Source organism: Giraffa tippelskirchi, chromosome 7 (assembly GCF_054371585.1).
Source record: "Giraffa tippelskirchi isolate mGirTip1 chromosome 7, T2T-mGirTip1v1.2.pri, whole genome shotgun sequence".
NCBI classification, from domain to species: domain Eukaryota; kingdom Metazoa; phylum Chordata; class Mammalia; order Artiodactyla; family Giraffidae; genus Giraffa; species Giraffa tippelskirchi.
The window spans coordinates 139,838,585-139,860,344 of NC_137281.1; the positions used below are offsets into that span (position 1 = coordinate 139,838,585).

The 21,760-nt window shown below is 44.2% G+C and overlaps 1 protein-coding gene across 3 annotated transcripts in view; it reads right to left on the minus strand.

The window, feature by feature from the left end:
* Nucleotides 1-21,760, minus strand: part of ZFYVE26 (zinc finger FYVE-type containing 26) — an 80,034-nt gene that overhangs the window by 41,032 nt on the left and 17,242 nt on the right. For all 3 annotated transcript variants that reach the window (XM_081513450.1, XM_081513449.1, XM_081513448.1), the window contains exons 13-25: nucleotides 19,123-19,191; nucleotides 18,381-18,532; nucleotides 16,301-16,502; nucleotides 15,191-15,454; nucleotides 12,883-13,002; nucleotides 12,624-12,788; nucleotides 11,247-11,465; nucleotides 10,524-10,626; nucleotides 9,298-10,043; nucleotides 7,531-7,727; nucleotides 2,688-2,792; nucleotides 869-991; nucleotides 305-481 (exon numbers count right to left, since the gene is read on the minus strand). In XM_081513450.1, the coding sequence (XP_081369576.1) occupies nucleotides 305-481; nucleotides 869-991; nucleotides 2,688-2,792; nucleotides 7,531-7,727; nucleotides 9,298-10,043; nucleotides 10,524-10,626; nucleotides 11,247-11,465; nucleotides 12,624-12,788; nucleotides 12,883-13,002; nucleotides 15,191-15,454; nucleotides 16,301-16,502; nucleotides 18,381-18,532; nucleotides 19,123-19,191 (2,642 nt within the window). The remainder of the gene's footprint in view (nucleotides 1-304; nucleotides 482-868; nucleotides 992-2,687; nucleotides 2,793-7,530; nucleotides 7,728-9,297; nucleotides 10,044-10,523; nucleotides 10,627-11,246; nucleotides 11,466-12,623; nucleotides 12,789-12,882; nucleotides 13,003-15,190; nucleotides 15,455-16,300; nucleotides 16,503-18,380; nucleotides 18,533-19,122; nucleotides 19,192-21,760) is intronic.

Sequence of the window (21,760 nt, forward strand, 5' to 3'; positions counted from 1 at the left end):
TCTAGGGTGGGGGTCAATTACTGCTATTTTTAGAAAGTCCAGGTGATTCTAATTCATGGTCAGAATTTAGAAGCCTTGATATAGCAGATGTCAGGCAAAGCATAAATAAAGAGAACTTAGGAGGACCATAAAATTCACTTTGGAGGCAGAGCAGTAGGCAACACTAAGTTCTAAGGGATATGGTGGGCTATTAGGGTCAAGATTTTGCATAGCACAGGTCAAGGAAGGCAGGTGCCTGGAAGAGCAAGTTCTGAAGTGGGAGCTGGACCATCATGCTTTCCTGACAGCCCCTTCTCCTCCTGACCTTGGATCCCATGTACAGTGCCTGGATTTCACGGTGTCGGTCAGCAGTCAGTTCTCCATAGAAGTGGGTGGTGAGGTAGTTGGCCAGGAAGTGAGAAGTGGCCAAGCTAGGGTGCTGGTCGAGGGACTGCTCTGTGACCTCAAGGCACATGGTGGGGTCGGGAATCCTTTGTAGAAGCTGTTGCAAGAGGAAGGTAGAGCAGAAAGGTGAGGCCTGTGGAAGAACTCTTAGTCCAGCCTTGTTTTGTTTGAGAACAGAACCTTTCGGTTTATTCACTTTGGATGAACACTTTCTCTGCACTCTTTTTTTTTTTCCTACCACCCCTTAGCTTCACAAATGATGACTTTGACAGAACCAGAGATCAGCAGGATGTTGGACCCAGCTGCCCACCTGGCACCTAATGTAGGGCTAGGCACTACAGGCAGGGTGACTATAACCAGCTCATGGAGGAGCAGGTCTGAGACTGTGAGTGCTCTGAATGGGATCCAGTAGGAACAGAGCCATCCGATTCGACCAACCTTCGCATCCCTCCCCAAAGAAAACTGGGAAGAGTTGGAGGCTTACCTGCAGAGCCTTTTCATGATCTCCTCTTTCTAGAAGGTGGAGGAGATGCTTCTGATGTAGGTTGATTAAATGTTCTCTTGGAATAGGGTAGAGGCAGCCCCACTCCTCACACAGCTCATACTCCTGGAAGGAAACACACATGCCTTCAACCCCTTTAAAATCCTGGCCTTGTCACTCATTCAACTCTTGCCTGGTTTTTCTCAGCAGTCCTGAATCTGCCAAAGCCCCAGGACAGTTTGGGAAGTGTTGATGCGAACTTCATTGTGGGATTAAAGTGGGATCATAAAGGACTAGAATTGGCAAGTTAAGTTCTGAAAATGGTGCAAGTAGGCAGCTAAAGATGTCGTTTTCCTCTTAGCTTGACTATAAAAAAGAAACAGATGACATACGGCCACTAACACTTGGTGTCAGCGCCGGGAAGATACTAAGGAAGTGGGGAGACCGAGAGGACTGTCAAAGGAGACAGAGTCTACTCAACCCTGACTGTTGCCATATGACCATGCAGGCCCAGTGCTGCCAGAGTTTAAAAATTTTCAAAAAAATTTTTTGGGCTTCCTTGGTGATCCAGTGGTTAAGACTCCCCACTTTCACTGCAGGGGACATGGGTTCAATTCCTGGTCAGGGAACTAAGATATCTCTCACGTGCTTTGTGGCATGGCCAGAAAAAAAAAATTACAAAAACATTTTTTTTAAATTGAAAAAATCTCCCTATTTTCCAATGTTGGCAATGAAATCAATATGAAAAGCTAAAAATTCTGCAGACCACTACTGCACAGGCCAAATAAACACATGGGTGTTGGATTCCATTGATATCAACCCTTGTTACTACCCACATCCCCACCCCCAATTTGTGAACTCTGGATTAAAGTTTCAGAGAGTGGAATTCTCAGAGCTACGTCTGAGTATTCTATGGTGGCATCTGGAAGGCTCTCCCCACAACTCTGCCTGGGGCCACCTTCTTCAGGATGTTCCCTTGTCTCTCAGGCTACATTAGATGCCCTGCCTGTGTCACCACCACAGTCTGGGCTTGCTTCTGTCACTTGGTATATCACAATGACCTAGGGATATGTCTCACATTTCCCCCCACCCTCACCCCACCCATCCCCTTCCCAAAATAATGAGTTGCACAAAGGCAAAGGCAAAGGCAAAGGCAAAGGCAAAGGCTAAGCTTAATGACCTTTGTTTCAGCACTATCTAGCACAGTGGTCAATAAAGGTTTCCTGGATGAGTCAGCACCTGAATAAATACATCTACATTTTGATCTATGATATATATCAGCTTCTTACAGGGTAAAAAAAAATTTACTCAGCATTCAATGTCCAACAAACACATGGAAAGGTAGTTAAGGTCATCAGTAATCATGGCAACATAAATTAAAACAATGATAAGATACCATCTTATTGGCAAAAAGTAAAAAGCTGGACAACGCAAAAATTGCCAAGAAGATGGAGCAATGGGACTGTGAGTAGGAGAATAACTGGGCCAGAAAAATGTGGTAATATCTTAGTAAAGGTGAAGATGCTCCTGCCTCATGATGCAGCAGTTCCATGCTGGGTATGTATTCTGTACCTACTGTGAACAGTGTAGGAAATCTCAGTATGAAAACAAGGGTGATAGTTCAAAAGCGTTAACTGTCTTCTTCTTTACACTTCTCTGAATGTTGGTAAGTTTCACATGCATAAAAAAGAGAAAAAAGAGTGTTATATAATTATAGAAAAAAATGTGAACCTTGACATATGGAAAGGAGTCTATCTAACTGGCTAAGGAGGGGCAAACCTAGAAAGAGGACGAAGGAGAATAGTACCCAGAAAAATGGTACCTTGGCTTCTAGAATCAGGTTCATGACAGTCGATGGGTCCTCAGCACAACAGTTTCTCAGGGCCTGCCAGTCACACCACATGGGGGTAGACTGCAAACCTAGAATCTAAGGAAAGACAAGAAAAGCTATCAAACCACACTATAGTTTCTCTGTCCAGGAACAAGTCATTGGAGTTTCCAGGGATGGGCCATCCCCAGGTCTCTGCACCAAACTTGCCAGGAGAGAGAGGGAATGAGAACTAATGGGACAGGGTGTTTGGAGAGATGAGTGAACCAATCTGGCAAGTATAACCAGGGAGCCAAGGCTGAGTAGGGAGGCCACAATTGTAGGACAATTCTCAGAGGCTTCTGTCCTTTGCAGCTTGTTCAGTCTTCTGGGGTCACTTGTCCCTTGCTCCTTCATCTCAAAACTCTATCCAGGTTATTCTTCTGGCTTGAATGCTCTGTGGGATCACCCTTCATGCAGCATTTTAGCTAAGCATGAAAACTGCTGAGGAAGAGTGGAAAGAAAATCTTTTTCACTTGCCATTTTCACTTTCCCTGGTTGGGCTCTGGACTCTGGTTATCAGTACACTTGGAAAGATTAGCATATATGTAAACCTGTATGCAGGTCAGGAAGCAACAGTTAGAACTGGACATGGAACAACAGACTGGTTCCAAATAGGAAAAGGAGTATGTCAAGGCTGCATATTTGTCATCCTGCTTATTTAACTTATATGAAGAGTACATCATGAGAAACACTGGGCTGGAAGAAGCACAAGCTGGAATCAAGATTGCCGGGAGAAATATCAATAACCTCAGATATGCAGATGACAACACCCTTATGGCAGAAAGTGAAGAAGAACTAAAGAGCCTCTTGATGAAAGTGAAAGAGGAGAGTGAAAAAGTTGGCTTAAAGCTCAACATTCAGAAAACTAAGATCATGGCATCCGGTCCCATCACTTCATGGCAAATAGATGGGGAAACAGTAGAAATAGTATCAGACTTTATTTTGGGGGGCTCCAAAATCACTGCAGATGGTGATTGCAGCCATGAAATTAAAAGACGCTTACTCCTTGGAAGGAAGGTTATGGCCAACCTAGGTAGCATATTTAAAAGCAGAGACATTACTTTGCCAACAAAAGTCTGTCTAGTCAAGGCTATGGTTTTTCCAGTGGTCATGTATGGATGTGAGAGTTGGACGGTGAAGAAAGCTGAGCGCCGCAGAATTGATTCTTTTGAACTGTGGTGTTGGAGAAGACTCTTGTGAGTCCCTTGGACTGCAAGGAGATCCAATCAATCCATCCTAAAGGAGATCAGTCCTGGGTGTTCATTGGAAGCACTGATGTTGAAGCTGAAACTCCAATACTTTGGACACCTTATGCGAAGAGTTGACTCATTGGAAAAAACCCTAATGCTGGGTAGGATTGGGGGCAGGAGGAGAAGGGGACGACAGAGGATGAGATGGTTGGATGGCATCACTGACTCAATGGACATGGGTTTGGGTAGACTCCGGGAGTTGGTGATGGACAGGGAGGCCTGGTGTGCAGCGATTCATGGGGTTGCAAAGAGTCGGACACGACTGAGCGACTGAACTGAACTGATACTTGTTATGTAGCTGTATCAGGTAAATCTATCTCCCTAAGTCTCTTGATCTTGAATATAACACATAGATCACAAGAACCTTTCACTTGAAAGGTTGAACTGAAAGTGAAATTTTCACTTTCAGTTATCCCTTTTAAACTGGCTATTGTTATAGTGAAGAGTTCTCATAAAACATGATCCACTGAAGGAGGAAATGGCAAACCTCGAGGAAATTTTTGCCTCGAGAACCCCATGAACAGTATGAAAAGGCAAAAAGATATGACACTAGAAGATGAGTCTCCCAGATCAGAAGGTATGCAATATGCTACAAGGGAATAGTAGAGGGCAATTACTAACAGATTCAGAAAGAATGAAGTGGCTGGGCCAAAATGGAAGTGATGCTCAATTGTGGATGTGTCTGGTGATGAAAGTAAAGTCCAATGCTGTATACAGCAATACTGCACAGGAACCTGAAATGTTAGGTCCTGAATCAAGGTAAATTGGACATGATCAAGCAGGAGATGGCATGAGTGAACACTGACATCTTAGGAATCAGCCAACTAAAATGGATGGGAATGGGTGAATCTAATTCAGATGACCATTATATCTACTACTGTGGGCAACAATTTCTTACAAGAAATGGAGTAGCCCTCATAGTCAACAAAAGAATCCGAAATGCAGTACTTGGGTGCAGTTTCAAAAACGACAGAATGATCTCTGTTCGTTTCCAAGGCAAACCACTCAATATCAGAGTAATCCAAGTCTAAGCCCCAACCGCTAATGCCGAAGAAGCTGAAGTTGACCAGCTCTATGAAGACCTATAAGACCTTCTACAACTAACACCAAAAAAAGGTGTCCTTTTCATCATAGTGGATTGGAATGCAAGAGTAGGAAGGCAAGAGATACCTGGAGGAACAGGTAAGTTTGGCCTTGGAGTACAAAATGAACCTGGACAGAGGCTAACAGAGCTTTGCAAGAGAACACATAGGTCTTAGTAAACACCCTTTCCCAACAACCCAAGCAAGAGATGACTCTACACATGGACATCACCAAATGGTCAATATCAAAATCAGATTATGTTCTTCGCAGCTGAAGATGGAGAAACTCTATACAGTCAGCAAAAACAAGACCAGGAGCTGACTATGGCTCAGATCATGAGCTCCTTATTGCAAAATTCATGCTTAAATTGAAGAAAGTAGGGAAAACCACTAGGTCATTCAGGTATGACCTAAATCAAATCCCTTACGATTATATAGTGGAGGTGACAAATAGATTCAAGGGATTAGATCTGTTAGATGGAGTGCCTGAAGAACTATGGACAGAGGTTTGTAACACTGTACAGGAGATGGTGACCAAAACCATCCCCAAGAAAAAGAAGTGCAAGAAGGCAAAATTCTTAAAGAGATGGGAATACCAGACCACCTTACCTGTTTCCTAAGAAACTTGTATGTGGGTCAAGAAGCAACAGTTAGAATTGGACATGAAACAACAGACTGGTTCAAAATTGGAAAAGGAGTATGACAAGATATGCAGAGTACATCGTGTAAAATGCTGAGCTGGATGAATCACAAGCTGGAATCAAGATTGCTGGGAGAAATATCAACAACCTCAGATATGCAGATGATACCACTCTAAATGGCAGAAAGTGAAAGGGAACTAAAAAGTCTCTTGATGAAGATGAAAGAGGAGAGTGAAAAAGCTGACTTAAAATTCAACATTCAAAAAACGAAGATTATAGCATCCAGTCCCATCACTTGACGGCAAATAGAACGGAAAAAAATGTAAGCAGTGACAGAGTTTATCTTCCTGGTCTCCAAAATCACTATGGACAGTGACTGCAGCCATGAAATTAAAAGACGCTTGCTCCTTGGAAGAAAAGCCATGACAAACCTAGACAGTGTATTAAAAAGCAGAGACATCACTGCCGACAAAGGTCTGTCTAGTCAAAGCTATGGTTTTTCCAGTAGTCAGGTATAGAAGTGAGAATTGGACCATAAGGGAGGCTGGGTGCCACCGAATTGATGTTTCTGAATTGTGGTACTGGAGAAGATTCCTGAAGTCTATTGAACTGCAAGGAGATAAAATCAGTCAATCCTAAAGGAAATTAACCCTGAATATTTCTTGGAAGGACTGACACTGAAGCTCCAATACTTTGGCCACCTGATGTAAAGAGCCGACTCATTAGAAAAGACCCTGATGGAGTGAAAGATTGAAGGCAAAAAAGAGAAGGGGGTGGCAGAGGGTGAGATGGTTAGATAGCATCACTGACTCAATGGACATGAATTTGAGCAAACTCCCCTAAAGGACAGGGGAGCCTGGTGTGCTGTAGTCCATGGGGTCACACAGAGTCAGACACGACTAGGCGACTGAACAACAGCAACACTGAAATATAACTGAAGCTCAAAATAATCTTTAAAGAAGACAGAGATTAAATTCTATAAAAACTCTTGACCACCACTAACAAAAAGACACCATATACATAAAATGTACACAAAGCTCAAATATAGAGGTATTCCTTGGGGATACTGCAGGTTTAGTTCCAGACCACGGCAAAGTGAATATTATAATAAAGTGAGTCACACGAAAGCAGTCACACTGCTTCCCAGTGCAAATAAAGTTATGTTTACACTATACTGTAGTCTACAAATTGTGCACTGTCTGAAAAATGCACATGCCTTAATTAAATATTTTATTGCTAAACAATGCTATTTTTTAGCATCTGAGCCTTCATCCAGGTGTAATCTTTTTGCAACAGCAACATCAGAGTTCACTGATCACAGACCACCATGACAAATATAATAAAAATGAAAAAGCTTGAAATACGGTGAGAATTCTCAAACTGTGACACAGAGACATGAAGAGAGTAAATGCTATTGGACAAATGATGCCAAGAGAGACTCAACGCAGGGTTGTCACAGACCTTCAATTGTAAAAAATGTAGTATCTGCAAAGTGCAAAAAAGCAAAGGGCAGCAAAGAAAAGAAAGGTATGCCTACACATAAAAAAAGATGCTTTTCAGACTGTAGAGCATCATTCCAGTGTTACTGTTGTTATGATTTTTAATCCACATCTGACACATATATATTTAAAATCACAGGAGTCAATAAAATAGGAACCATATAAGGGACTCTATTGATATTCATCTAAGAACAGAAGCTAGATACAGAGAAATAGCCAGGCCTAGATTTTGTTTCTTAAAATCCACCATCACATGAGAACAGGCTGGAGCTGGTAACAGGGTGAGAGGCCTATTTCCTTTCCCTTGATGCCAGGTCCTATACCTTCTGATACACCTGCAGCTCCGTGAGCTTTCTCTGTAGCTCACACTCCAGCCCATCTTGGATAGCTGTGTCTGAAAGGCAGTAGGCCAGGATCTCCAGGCACCACTCCAGGGGCCACCGGTCCACAAACTGCAGTGTTAGCCGACTTCTCAGACATGCATCCTTCACAGCAAACAGGTACTGCCAACCTTCTTTGTCTACAAGACAAAAAGATGTTCAGTAAGCCTGGCACAGGAGCTCAAGAGTCCAGGTTACTCCTTAAGAGAAGGGCTGTGTTCAACTTCACAAAACAGGAGTTGGGAGGATCCTGAAGATACATCTGACCCGAATTAGTTTTTACACTTGGAACAATTCTATGATGAGGACAGATGCTATATCTTGTTTCTTGTTATGCAAATGAAATCAAAGTCATGGGACTTTTTGAAGAGAGAGGTGGAGAAAAGAAGAGGAGAAAGGAAGGAAAAAAGGGAGAAAGAATGAAAAGAGAGAAGACAGAAGAACAGATGAGGCGCTCCATGGTTTGGCAAGCTGCATACACAGCACTGTTTCAGACTCAACTTGTCAGCAGAACTTTCGGTTTTCCCTGTAATTTCCATGCTGTGTCCTATATTATGACTTGAAAGTTACTGCAGGCAAACTAGGTTTTTTTTTTTTTTACACTGTTGTTTTTACTTAGCAGCTCTCTCTCTCACACTCCCACATCACAGAGCTGAAACACAGACTCCAAGCCATTAAGACCTCGGAGCTGGTCAGTGGATTTCTCCACCTTCTCAAGGAAGGATTTTCTCCTTTCCATAGAGAAGCCAAGGCCCCCACCACAGTCGGCCTGGCTCTTGCTCCCCCTAGTGGAGGGCTGAAGGTCACCACTCTCACCTCTGGGTACATCAGTCTCCTGGGGAGCTTTTACAGTAGGAGTTGACTAACGGGCCCCTGTATGTGTGTGTGTTTTAAATGATTTAAAAAAATCATTTGTTTATTTACTCTTGAGTGCACTAGGTCTTTGTCACTGCCCAGGTTTTCTCTAGTTGCAGTGAGCAGGGGCAACTTTCTAGTTGTGGTGTGCAGGCATCTCATTGTGCTGGGCTCTAGAGCACAGGTTGTGGTTGTGGCTTCTCATTGTGGGGGGCTCTAGAGCACGGTGACCACCTCAATAGCTGTGGTCCCACGGGTTCTGTTGGGCTCTGCCAGCAGGTGGGATCTTCCTGGATTAGGGATCGAACCAGTGCCTCCTGCATTGGCAAGTGAGTTTTTTACCACCAGGGAAGACCCTTAGGGTCTGTTTTTATAAAGATTTATTAGAAGACAGCCAGGCTCACTTGTTTATGGTTTATGGCTGTCTTCATGCTGTAATGAGAGATCCGAGTGGTTGCCACCAAGCTTATAGAGCCTACAAAGCCCTTCACAGAAAAACTATCCTGACTGCTCTTTTAAAGCAAACACTTGCCTGAACCTTATCAGGGGCTTCTGGAAATGGGGCTCAGATATCTGTAGTCTATAACATTTGACAACGATTCTGATATGCAGGGTTGAGAATACTGGTTATGAGTGCCTGTCCTAAATTTGATGGGCTTGGGTTCTAAGCTCTGCTCCACCACTGACTATCCTGGGCAGTTCCCACACTCTGGGTCTGGCTCGCCTCTCAGTATCATCAGACCACGGTGGCACCTTTGTCTAGAGTTCCTGTGAGGATCAGACGCGATGATCCACTCGGTGAACTCTCAGTGTTATTACCACTGCTGAAGGAGGGAGACACAGCTTTCCGCTCACCACAAGCTGCCGCACAGCTCAAGACCGCATCCTGGATGCTGCTCAAGTCATCCACATCTCGTCCGTACACATTAGTGAGCTGAAGGGCCCGGCGCCAATCTCTAGCCACCAGGGCTTCCTCGAAGGCTTCGGTGAGCACGTCCAGGGCAGCGGGAGAATGGAGTCCCAGGAGGACGGTAGAGAGACTGGCCCGGCCACAGAGACTCGCGGCCAGACTCTGCCCCTGCTCAGAGGACCCTCGGAGGGGTTCCCAGGCAGCCAGGAGGGAGGCCTCCAGCAGAGGGAACTGTTCCAGGAGGCGCTCACACTCGCGGGCTACCTGCTCGGCCGTCAGAGGCACTTCCCTGCGGCCACGAAGCTCCTTCCATGACAAGCTGGACTTGGTGACCTTTGACCCCCGGGAAGCCCCCAGACAGGCCACAGTAGCCAGCAGCTTCGAGCGGGACTTCAGAAAGGCCAAGGCGGAGGAGGTGAGGGCTGGGGGTAATGAATCCCTCGGGGAGGAAGGGGGCTTTCTCTCCAGTGCGGAGTTCTCAGTTGACTTCGGGGAGCTCAGCGAGGAAAGTGGGATGTCATCTAGGCAGTGGGAGGCGTGCAGCTGGGCCAGAGTGCCCAGGTGGATCAGAAGGGCCGATGTCTGCTGGCTCTGCCGGGAGGAGCAGAGGGTGAGGGGCTCGCAGCAGCAGTTGACAATGACCTGCGGCACGCTCAGGCTCAGACCCTCTCGGGCCAGGAGGGCTGCCAGCCTGGAGGGAGAGATAAAATGACTTAGTACATACAGCATTTTTCATATGTATAATAAAGTTTAGGGTAAACTTCCCAATGTGGACTGCCAAAAATGTCAAAAAAGCAGATCGTCATTCTAGTGGACATGGACAAATTGCTTTCCTACAGGGGCTGTGAGAATGCTTGTTTTCCTACAGCCTAGCCAACTAATTGTGTTATCAACGTTTTGGATTTTTGCCTACTCTTAACTAGCGTTATCCCTTAATTTTATTTATTTGTTTTTAATCTGATTTTAACCCCTTTATTTAGATGTGGATAGGAAGAAACAAGGCATGCTGAATTTTAATGAAGCCTGCAGAAGAGTAACTGCAAATTAATGGAAAAGTCGAAGAAATCCCCCCTTCCTGTACTGAACTCAAACATAGTCCCACTGAGCCCTTGGTTTCCTTGATGAAACAGTTAGGAAGGCCCATGATTGACTCCCACGGGGTGGCTCCTACCTGTCTGGGGGTACTTGTCGCTCAAGCAGGAGGTGTGACACCAGTTGGGAAGAGCTTTGTTGCAGGAGAACAAAGGGGTTTCCTACCTTGACCTCCACGTGATCTGCAAAAGTAAAGAAAGTGATCTTTGCATCACTGACTGCAACATTCAGAGCCCTATTTTCCAGAATCAACAACAAAAAAAGTAGTGTCAAAACTACATGGCAAGTCCTTTCATTGTTATTTTTCTAGGTAAAAGGTATTCTGGACATGATGCTGATCACAGGTTTATGTATGCCTTACCACTGTTCTAGAGAATTCCAACCACAGACACACTTCAGTGAACAGGTCTAGCCATAAATAGCAATTTCTGCTCCTTTCCATGCGACTGAAGTGCAGGTAATACTTGCTCTGTGGACTCGAGTAAACGTCTGGCATTTTAAACAGAGACTCAATGCCTCTTCTCAGTTCTCACATCCACAGTAGATCAAAGATCTGAGAGAGTATTTTTGAGTCATTAATGCCGTCAAAATGTACTGAATACTCTCATGTGCTGTACTACTGTATGAGGCATCGGGGAGATAAAGGTGAGTAAAACGCAGAGGTAAATAAGAGAGGACCTAATGAATCTAGTGTCCTTGGCTATTGCTGCACCTAGAACCTCTTCATTGTGTATCTTCTTCTTCCTTGCCCTAGACACTTGCGGGCCGGTTCTGACTGTATTTCCTTTTTCCTGCTACTTACCTGGCTCAGAGCTCAGGCTCCGAAGGAGAACAGCAGCCAGGGTGCTGCAGTACCTGAAGAAGGTGCCCATGTAGTCAGTCTGCTTGCCGCCTGCTGCCGTCTGCTTGCCCAGGTTCTTCTGGAGGAGCTGAGCCTGGATATACACAGGGTGGGCCTCAGCCTCGGGAGCTTTCTGGGCCACCTGCTCCACCAGGGAAGAGAGTGGGGTACTCCTGGGCTCTGGGAAGAATTATGGAAGAAGAAGGCATGCAGTCTTGAGTCTGTGCATTCGGCTTTGGGTCAATTTCCAACACAATATGGGTACTGAGCCTCTGTTCAGTTCTGCATGGGGCATCCTATACTTGGGAATTATACTTACAAGGCAGCTATAAAATCCTAAGTTTATAAAATATAAATACAAATATATACTGCATGGGGCATCCTACAGCTTGAGTATTACACTTATAAGGCAGCTACACAATCCCAAGGGCTTCCCTGATAGCTCAGTTGGTAAAGAATCTGCCTGCAATGCAGGAGACACAGGTTCAATTTCTGGGTTGGGAAGATCTGCTGAAGAAGGGATAGGCTACCCACTCCAGTATTCTTGGGCTTCCCTGGTGGCTCAGCTGGTAAAGAATCCGCCTGCAATGTGGGAGACCTGGGTTCGATTGCTGGGTTGGGAAGATCCCCTGGAGAAGGGAAAGGCTAGCCACTCCAGTATTCTGGCCTGGAGAATTCCATGGACTGTATAGTCCCGGGTGTTGCAAAGAGCAGGACACAATTGAGCAACTTTCACTTTACAATCCCAAGTTGGTTCCCTGTGCATGTCATTCTCAGCTTGGAAGAGTTCTGAATCTGGAGAAATCAGGGCGAAGAGTTCCATTTTCACCCCAGTGTCTCTGGGGTGGAACTCCTCTGTGAAATGCACAGCACTCTTTTGGGGACGGTTTGGTCAATGTTTATGGAGTGACTTCTGGGTACATCTTTCATTAGAAATGAGAGACATGTACCAGCTAATGGTGCGCTAAGCGTCCCTTCACTTAGGAGGTGGGGAAACAGGTAGAATTAATTACAAGACCAGTCCTGGTTAACTAGAGGGCTGGTAGGGCCCAATTCTGGGCTTCCTGCTAATGCAGGAGACTTGGGTTCAATCCCTGGGTCAGGAAGATCCCCTGGAGGAGGGCATGGCAACCCACTCTTGAGAATGTCATGGACAGAGGAGCCTGGCAGGCTACAGTCTATATGGTCACAAAGAGTCAGACACGACTGAAGCATCTCAGCACACACATACAAGGGTCCACTTCTGAGTCCTAATCCTCCACTCCAACGTGCTCCTTCACACTCTGCTGTGTCCTCCCCCAGTTCAACCTCAACTGCTCCCTTGCAGAAGGGCAGTACCTGGCAGCTCTAGTGCTTCTCTCAGCGACTGCAGGATCTGCTCCAGCTGCTGAGAGAGGGTGGTGTGGCTGGCTACACAGTCCTCGGTGAGGCTGGGCCAACACATCTGAAGCAGCTCGGCAATGCTGCACCGTGGGAGACCTCCTCCTTTATCCTCGCCACTCTCTATGGAGAGCAAATGAGAAAGAAAAAGTCAGGTCTGATGCTGACCCAAAGTTCTGAGTCCAGGAAATTAAAAAAAGGTAGCTAAGCAGCTCACCTGATTTGATTTGCCCGGCTGACACAAGTGGGTAATTGAGAATCTTACTGATCTGCTGAAGAACGCCTGGAAAACCTCGAATGCCATCAGCATTGACGAATACGTGGTCTAGCCGGCGACCTGGAAATGGATGAATCAAGAGGGAATGAAGAAAAAACATAAGGTACTTTCAGAGATGGAAAGTCCTGTATTGTAAAGTTTTATCTCCTTCAGTATTAAGGGGGAGGTAGGTGCTGTGCTGGTTGAACAGACCAGTAACCTGGAGTATTCCATGCCCGTGGTTCCAGGGCTATCTGTGGCAAGATGCCTCAGCTGTCCACAGCAGCAGACCCAGAAGCTCTGGTATTCTTGGGGAATTGCTGTCCCAAGCCAACCAGGCACTTCTTGTGGATTTGTGTTGGTACCTTCCTCAGCTGAGAACTTGAGCTGGGATCCTGTCTTCTCTAATTGTTTTAAATGGTATCCTGATACCCTGACTAGACTATAAAGAACTTTATGCAGAGATTATTCCTTATACCTCTCTTGTACCCCATAAACTTCAGATAATTTGGAAATGCAGTAGGTACTAAATTGATTTCTGATTGGCATGAAACCAGTTGGCCTGAACATTATACAATCTCCACTCATTTTAGAATATAAGTACTAGATAAGGGGGAAGTAAACTGTTCAGTAAAAACAGCATTGGGAATGCTACAGTACACTTTCTTAGAAGGACTATGTCAGCATTAAAGGACTTCAAGCCAACAGCTCAGAAGTGATTTGGGAGGGTGTGCATAAAAGAGTTAACACAGAAGGCCTGAGACTGCTATCCTCAGAAAGGCTTGTTGGCAAGGTTGGTCCTTGGCTGGCGTCTCCGAACTTGACTGGTAGATGGTTTTCTACACTGATAAAATTTTCCCTAAATGATGGAAGTGACTGTTGTGCCTTAATTGTTTGTATGGTGTGGTTTATGCTGAACACCGGCCTTCCTTCTGAGAGTCTGGAAGTTTGGTACATATTGGGCAGAGGGTGCCTTTGTCAACAGCCCCCCAGTAAAAACCTTGGGCACTGGGTCACTGATGAGCTTCTGGTAGACAACATTTCACATTTGTTGTCACGACTTACTGCTGGAGTTCAGTATGTCCCGTGTGACTTTGGTGGGAGAGAATTCCTGGAAGCTTATGTCTGGTTTCCTTCAGACTTTATCCCATGAGCCTTTTCCCTTTGCTAATTTTGTTTTGTGTCCTTTTGATGATATAATTTATAGCCATGAGTATGACTGTATGCTGAGTCCTGTGAGTTCTCCCAGCAAATCACTGAACCCAGGGAAGGCTATTCGTATCACACCTGTTCACCATTCCTCCCTCTGTATTACTCAGAGAGAATATGTTCATTTCTCTCTGCCTCGTCAGTCCTTCCAGTGTTGGGTGTGTGTATCAAGGATGGGTGGGGAGTGGAACTTTGCCTAATTCTTTCTTCACATTCCCCTACCTTCATTCCTTCAAGAATTCCATAGACACATTCTGGGATATTAACCTCAAGGCACAATCCTCCCCTTAACTGTGATCCACTAAAATTTTCCCTTATACCTGGTGTACAAGTTTGAGACCCAGGTTTAAAGTTAAGTGGGATTCACTCTGGAGGAGGTATGCAGTTTAGGGGCACAAATTCCATTTGTACCATTTTTGGAAGGCAGCTATATTCACCGCTGTATCACCAATGCCATTCAAACTAATTTTGAATGTATATCTCTTTCTTGAGTTTATAAACCAGAAGAAAACTTCCCCAAATGACTGTAGACTGTTAAGTCTGTTAAGAAGATGATATTCTTAGGCTTTCCTGGTGGCTCAGTGGTAAAGAATCCACCTGCCAATGCAGGAGACACGTGTTCGATCCCTGATCTGGGAAGATTCCACGTGCCACAGAGCAAATAAGCCCTCATGCCACAACTATTGAGCCTGTGCTCTAGAGCCGGGGGGCTACAACTATGGAATCCCTCGCGCCCTAGAGCCCATGCTCTGCAACAAGAGAAGCCACTGCAGTGAGAAGTCCAAGCACTGCACCTAGAGAGAAGCCTGGCTCTCTGCAACCAGAGAAACAGCAAAGACCCAGCACAGCCAAAAATAAAATAAATTAAAAAAAAAAAAAAAAGGTGAGACTCTATTCAGCAGACTATTCACCAGATTGGACATGAAGAAATAAAAAAAAACAACCCTTTCTCCTTGTCCCTCCTTCCCCAGTAACTTTCTTCCTGTACAATTATCAAGCATCTCAGAACCCTGTCTCCTTCTCTGAGAATAAAGGGATCATGTGAAAGAAGCATACTCACCCTGACTCTCAAGGCTGTTATTAAGGCGCCGTTCAGCTGTTTCCAAGAGCTGCTTGCCGGTTTTCCAGAGCTGGCACTGTGAGCAAGCCAGGTCAAACGCAGCCATGGCGGGCGGGCTGAGGTCTTCCAGAACCTCTTTCAGGGGAGCAGTGAGCTCTACCGGGCTACTGCTTATCCAAAAGTCCTCCTGGAGCGTGGGGATGGAGTCTCCAGAGGTGCTGAGCAGCTTGTCGGTCACATCAGAGATGGAATAAAATACCATCCCTGGCCACCAAGAGGTGGGGGTAAAAGGCAAGAGGTTAAAATGATGCTCACTACCACTTTTATTTTGAGAAGTAGTTATAAGGTCGGGAAGAGTGAGGTTTCTTCCAGGTGGGGCCTAAAAGTAGGCTGAGGAAGAATGCGATAGGTCTGTGTGTGCTCATCTGAAAAGATCTCTAAAATATATTGCTAAAAAACCAAAGCAGAAAATAGTACTTGTTATAAGAGCATGTTCATATTAAAAACAAAAAGCATATGCATATATTCTTTTGAATTTGTTAAGAAAATTTCTGGGAGCATATAGAAAGGGCAGTGTGTGATGGTAACTTGATATATAGAGCCTAGACCAGCAAAAGATGTAAAAACATGGGACAAGATTCCACTTTCAAGAAATAATGAAAGGAGGAGCTCTTTCTGCAGTACAGCCAAGGGTGGGCCTGGAGACCTGAGCACCCCGGGCCACAGATGTTAGACAAAACTTCTTCACTTTTTAGGGACGTAAATAATCCCTGAATAACTATATGGGAAGAAAATACAGTAATCAATTCCCAAAGCTCAAGATAATGCCATCAAAACCCATGGAGGAAACTGCATTCACACTCCTCAGTATAAGTCACGTAGGACAGGCTTAATGGAACAGTTCGAGTGGCAGGTAAGTGACCACTGTGGTCAGCAAAGTGGGTTGCAGCTAGAAAATGACTTGGAGGGTATCAGGACTGCTGTTCTTCAAGGCAAGCGTCCTGCCCTGGGTTTCTGTTCATCTTCATGGTGAGCCTCTGGTTTGGGTGGTTTCTCCCCCAAACCCTCCTCCCACAACTCCCCTACCACCCGACAAGAGGGAAGCCGGACCTGCGGCAGCAGCGCTGCCAATGGCCTGCAGGGTGGAGCGGCCACTGCCTGTTCTTCGGATGGTGCTGCTACCCCCGTCTGAGTTCTGGTTTTCGATTTTATGTTCTACTCGGGCCAGCTCCTGGATCACCTCCTGGTAGCGCTCCATGAACATCAGCTCCCCAGAACTGTGTGAAGACTTCAGGTTGAAGGTGAACACCACCTGTCACAGGAAAGGAAGGAGTGTGGCTTTGGGTGGGCCTGCTGGAGTGGGGAGAGTCTACAGATCTGAAATCTTGCCAGTCATCAGCCTCTGGCCCTGAGACAGTTGCTTTGTGGGGCTGAAAGAGTGTTAGATATGCAGAGAGTAGATCAAATGTAGAAATAACTCATGAAAGTCAGCAAGAGAGTCACCAAAACCCCAGCAGAATATAGGCAAATGATGTGGACAGTTTCAAAGAGAAAATACATGTGGCTAACACACAGATGAAAAAATGCCTTCCCTTCCAAGTAATCCAGGGAATTTAAAAATCATACTACTTTGCATCTATCATAAGGACAAAGTATAAAAATAAACCCTCAGGGGGTGGTGGTAGAATGAGCTGTCACAATCTTTTTTGAAAAGCAATTTGGCAATCTATGGAGCTTTAAAACTGTTTATATTCTTTGACTCAGTTGTTTTTATGAGAAACTTTCGTAAGGAAAAAATTCCAAAGTCTTAATGTGTAAAAGTGATAATCTTGACACTAGTTATTACAATGATTACAGGATTGAAAATAATGTTAAGTGTTGAGTTAACAGGTGAATGGTCAAATGCAGCTACATGATCAGATAAAGTCACTAAAATCAGTTACAGAGCAAATATTTAAAATGTAGAAAAGGCACTAAAATTTTAGATTCAAAGTGATCTTGGCTCTATATAAAGGTCACATATATTTCAGAAAAACATTGGCAAAATATATACTTTTATCTTTAGTATTGGTTGCTCTGGACAATAAGATTAAAAATAATTTTATTTTCTGGTTAAAACTTTTTGGCATTTTCTTATATGCAAAACTTGCTCTGTAACCAGGTTAAAAAACTTTTATTAAAAAAGAAAAAAAAAGAAAAACTCAAAGCCTCTGAAAAGGAAGTGAGGACTTTAGTGGTAAAGCATCGGGGACCTCACAACTGACTTCTTGGTTTGGGTGTCAGAAAGGCTAGTGAGAGTCCTATCCTCCTGAGAGCAACAGAATTGTCACTGTTATTAAAATACAAGATCTAAAATGTGTCGGAAGAAGTTAAACAAAAATTATCCCATCGCATGGCTGTTTCCATGTAAACTCATATGAAAGAAAAATTCTGACCTGTGTGTTAAGGGACCAGAATAGGCATCATAAGTACAACAAGAGGGTTTTAAAAATTAGAATAGTGGGTTTTTATGCTATTACATTTAAACAATAGCAGAGGATTCCTGTATTTCTCACAGCTTGCAAACAATCCTTTTAACATTCCAGGAGGTAGCACAAGCAGGTATTACATTTAACTCCAGTTTTCAGGTGAGGATATCAAAGCTCAGAGAGAGTAGCTCAGAGGGAGTACGGGTCTTTCTGGTTTTCACTCCCTGCAATTTCCCATACACACATGAACCTTCCAGTTTGCTAGTCCCCTCCACTTCCTGCATATTGAACTGGCATTCTATTTTTTGTTAAAAATGGTCTGCACAGTGATTTCTAACTATATAAAACCACATATATGTTCAGACAAGGACTACAAGCAAAGATATAAAAATCTTTCAATGCTTTGATTGCCACCCAATATTTTATCTTGCTAAAACACCATTTATGTTAAGAAAACAAATGATTCAACAGCTTAAATCTCTTCCTGGCTGGATCTTGAAATACACAGTGCTCAAGATGGGGTTCCATACATGCAAACTCCCTCCTGCTTCTTCTGCTGGACATGGGCCCTCAGACACACCCAAGTGGCTCTGGCTGCACACACATCTGCCTCTACCTGTGGCCCCGTGGGTCCTAGACGGTAAAAGGCTGCCTTAGCGCTCTTTACTGTGACAAGGTGAGGCCTAGGCTCCTAACATCTGTTGCACAAGAACCTGCCTCACCTGGTGGGCTTCTGCAAAGTTCCCCCGGAGGATGCAGGATGCCAGCAGTGACTCAGGTGGGGAGAACATCATGGGGATGAGTGAACTGTGAGGTTGGGACTGCAACCGGCCCTCCAGCTCATTCTTCCCAGACGCAGCACTCAGACTTCCCTCTGTTGGGATACAGGAACATGGGCGGCCACGGAAGGGATAGAAATTGAGGAAAAACGATTCTGTCACCAGCTGCCAAACTCCTATCCTTCTCAAAGTCCTCTAAAAGGTCTGTAAATAGATCTTGATTTTTCCTCAAATGAAGGGCACACCTATGCTATCATCTTTTTCTCTTCTTCTTAAATTTGAAGTACAGTTGAAGTATAGTTAATATTGCATTACTTTCAGGTGCACAGAAAGTGATTTGGTTACATGTACTCTTTTTAAAAATTCTTTTCCTTTACTGGTTATTATAAGATAATAAGTATAGTTCCCTGTGCTACCCAGTAAATCCTTGTCTATTTTATATACAGTAGTGTGTATCTGTTAATATGCTATCATCTTTAAATATAAGACTTATGTACCAACTACTTTCCTTGGGTATTTACCTCTGTTTCTCTCTACTGATGGGTAACTCAGCTGATAGGGAAATAGCCCCTTCACTGCTGAATGCAAGCAAGAACTGCTCAGTCCAAGGTTTCACACCTGGGTGTATGACAACTCTATCAGGGCAAAGTTACTGGAAGTTGGCAACTGGTGGGGACACCCATACCTGAAGTACTTGTGCTCAGTTCACTACTTGTATTTTCCAGGGATGGTTTGGAACCTTTGTCCCGGTCATCTAGAGGTATTAGGAAGAAACAGAGAATATCAGCCATCAATACCTTACAGTAAAGAAAGTGAGAAGTTAGCTTGAAAGCCGAGATCTGGGTAGAGTGAAAAGATAATGAGTAGTTACTACACCAGTGGCTCTTTCTACAGCAAAACACCAAGTTCCTATGGACCTATATATATATATATGTGTGTGTGTAAATATATATGGACCTATATATATATATATGTAAATATATATATAAATATATATATAAAATTCTTTTTTTTGCCCCAGTGGTGAGTCTTTATTCCTTTCAGCTGAGCTGTATTGCTCCCCTTGCAGGGAAGGGAATTTCCTCCTATCTCAGTCCAGCTGCTCCTTCTGAGCACTCTGAGAAATGGGATCCATCTTCTTAGTCTCATTCTGGAAGGCTCCAGGCTTCCTCAGCTGATGGCCCGCCTCCCCCCCAGCATGAAGATACACAACTCCAGGGAGGGGTGCCGGCCCTGGAAGAGGAGTAGGGTCAGGAGCTGGGGTGAGTGGAGCGACTCAGAGTCTGGGTGAAGGTGCTAGAGCAACAGCTGCAGGAGTGGGCCCAAGAAGTGAGAGCGAGGCTGGACCGCTCCCTGGGCACACTGATGGCCCCAGGGAGGGCTTAATATGACCCCAGTGCTCATTTGGGCAGTCGCTTATACCAGTGGTTTATAAGCTCTGGGTCTCAGAGCCCTAGGAGCTTTCAAATTACTTCTAGGGGTCACCAACTCTCATCTGCCCACTAAGCACTGTCAACAGTCTGAAAAAAAATAAAAGCACAACTATTACAGCCAGGAAGCAGTAGGGTGCCAAAGAGAAGAGAGAAGTCGCTCAGTCGTGTCCAACTCTTTGCGATCCCATGAACTGTAGCCTACCAGGTTCCTCTGTCCATGAGATTTTCCAGGCAAGAGTACTGGAGTGGGCTGCCATATCCTTCTCCAGGGGATCTTCCTGACCCAGGGATCGAGCCCAGGTCTCCCGCATTGCAGACAGACGCTTTACCGTCTGAACCACCAGGGAAGCCTAGGGTACCAAAGAGGGTCACAAAATTTTCTGACATAGAAAAGGTGGTCCTCATACTTGAAAGAGTAGAGAACCAAAGTATAAGGCCAGGCAGGCTGAAGACCATGATATTGAAGGGCAAAGCCCTGGAGAAAAAGCATCTTCTTCTCAACACTTGCTTTCCTGAAGTGCTGGGGCTTTCAAGGGAGGCTTGCTATTCCTTGTTGTGATCAATATGTAATTCGAGGGTAATGTCTGGCCACATAAGGCAGCCTCCTTGGCTTACTATGGGGAAGGAACAGACAGCTGCAGGAAAGAGAAAATGAACTGTGTATCCGGAGCTGGATCAGTCAGGTGGATGCAAAATATGCCTTTTGACTCCAATTAACTGAGTCACTTAAGGGGCTCAGCCTTTTAAGTTTTCCATGTTTCTCTCTCCGTATCCTCCAGCCCGGCCAGGATGCTTGTATCTCTCATTGCCACTTATCTAAAGCCGACTCATTCTTCTATGTTTGGTTCAATAGTCAGTTCTTTCATAAAACCTGTTTCTTTGCCTTTTCAGGCTATGCTGACCTTCCCTTCCAAGAGATCTATTCTGTTTTCAGGCCATGCCTCTGGGCAGTTTAAGTTTTTCATGTGTACTGCCTATGCAGGTAAATTATAAATTCTTCAAAGGCAAAGTCCTGGTTTATGCCTCATTCACCTCCCTCAAAATACCCAGTATTTTTTAGGGCACAGGAAACTATTTATGAATTCCCTGTTAATTATTTAAAAACTAACAAAATCATAATGGAATATGACTATCCAAAATTTAATACTTCTGTATAATGCTCAATAGACAAAATGGAGCAAAGCTTGTAGCACATAATGGCAGAATATTTTCCTTCAGGTATAAAGAGCTTCTAACAATTCTACAAGAAAGACAAACCCAATAGAAAATATGGACCTGAGACTGAAAATTATAAATGGCCAATAGATGTATGAAAAGACATACAATCTCAAACTAAAAATAAGTATTAAATTGATGACACACTATTAGTATATTAATCAAAGATTAAAAAAAGTCTGATACTACTCATTGCTTTTTTTTGATACTGCTCATTTTTGATGAGTGTATATGCAAACAGGCATTCACATATAGATGATGGGAATGTAAATTGGCCTGCCTTTTTGGGGGGCAATTTGTTACATCTATATTCTGTACCCACATATACTTTGACTTTCTGTTAAACTGCTATCTATATTATAGATATACACACACAAGGATGCACAGACATACATACTAGGTTGTTTACTGTAGCACTGTTTATAGGAGCAAAAAACTGAAACAATTTAAATGCCCACAAAAGGGTACATAGGACAATGGACTCCTAAGCAGCCTTTAAAATTAGTGAAGTGAGTTCTCAATAGAGAGTATGATACATTTACATATGTAAGAGGATATAAGTGAAAAAAGGAAGTTGCAGTTCTCTATATATAGTAACAATGCATCTATATATCTTCCCAGGTGGTGCTAGTGGTAAAGAACCTGCCTGCCAATGTAGGAGATGCAAGAGATACA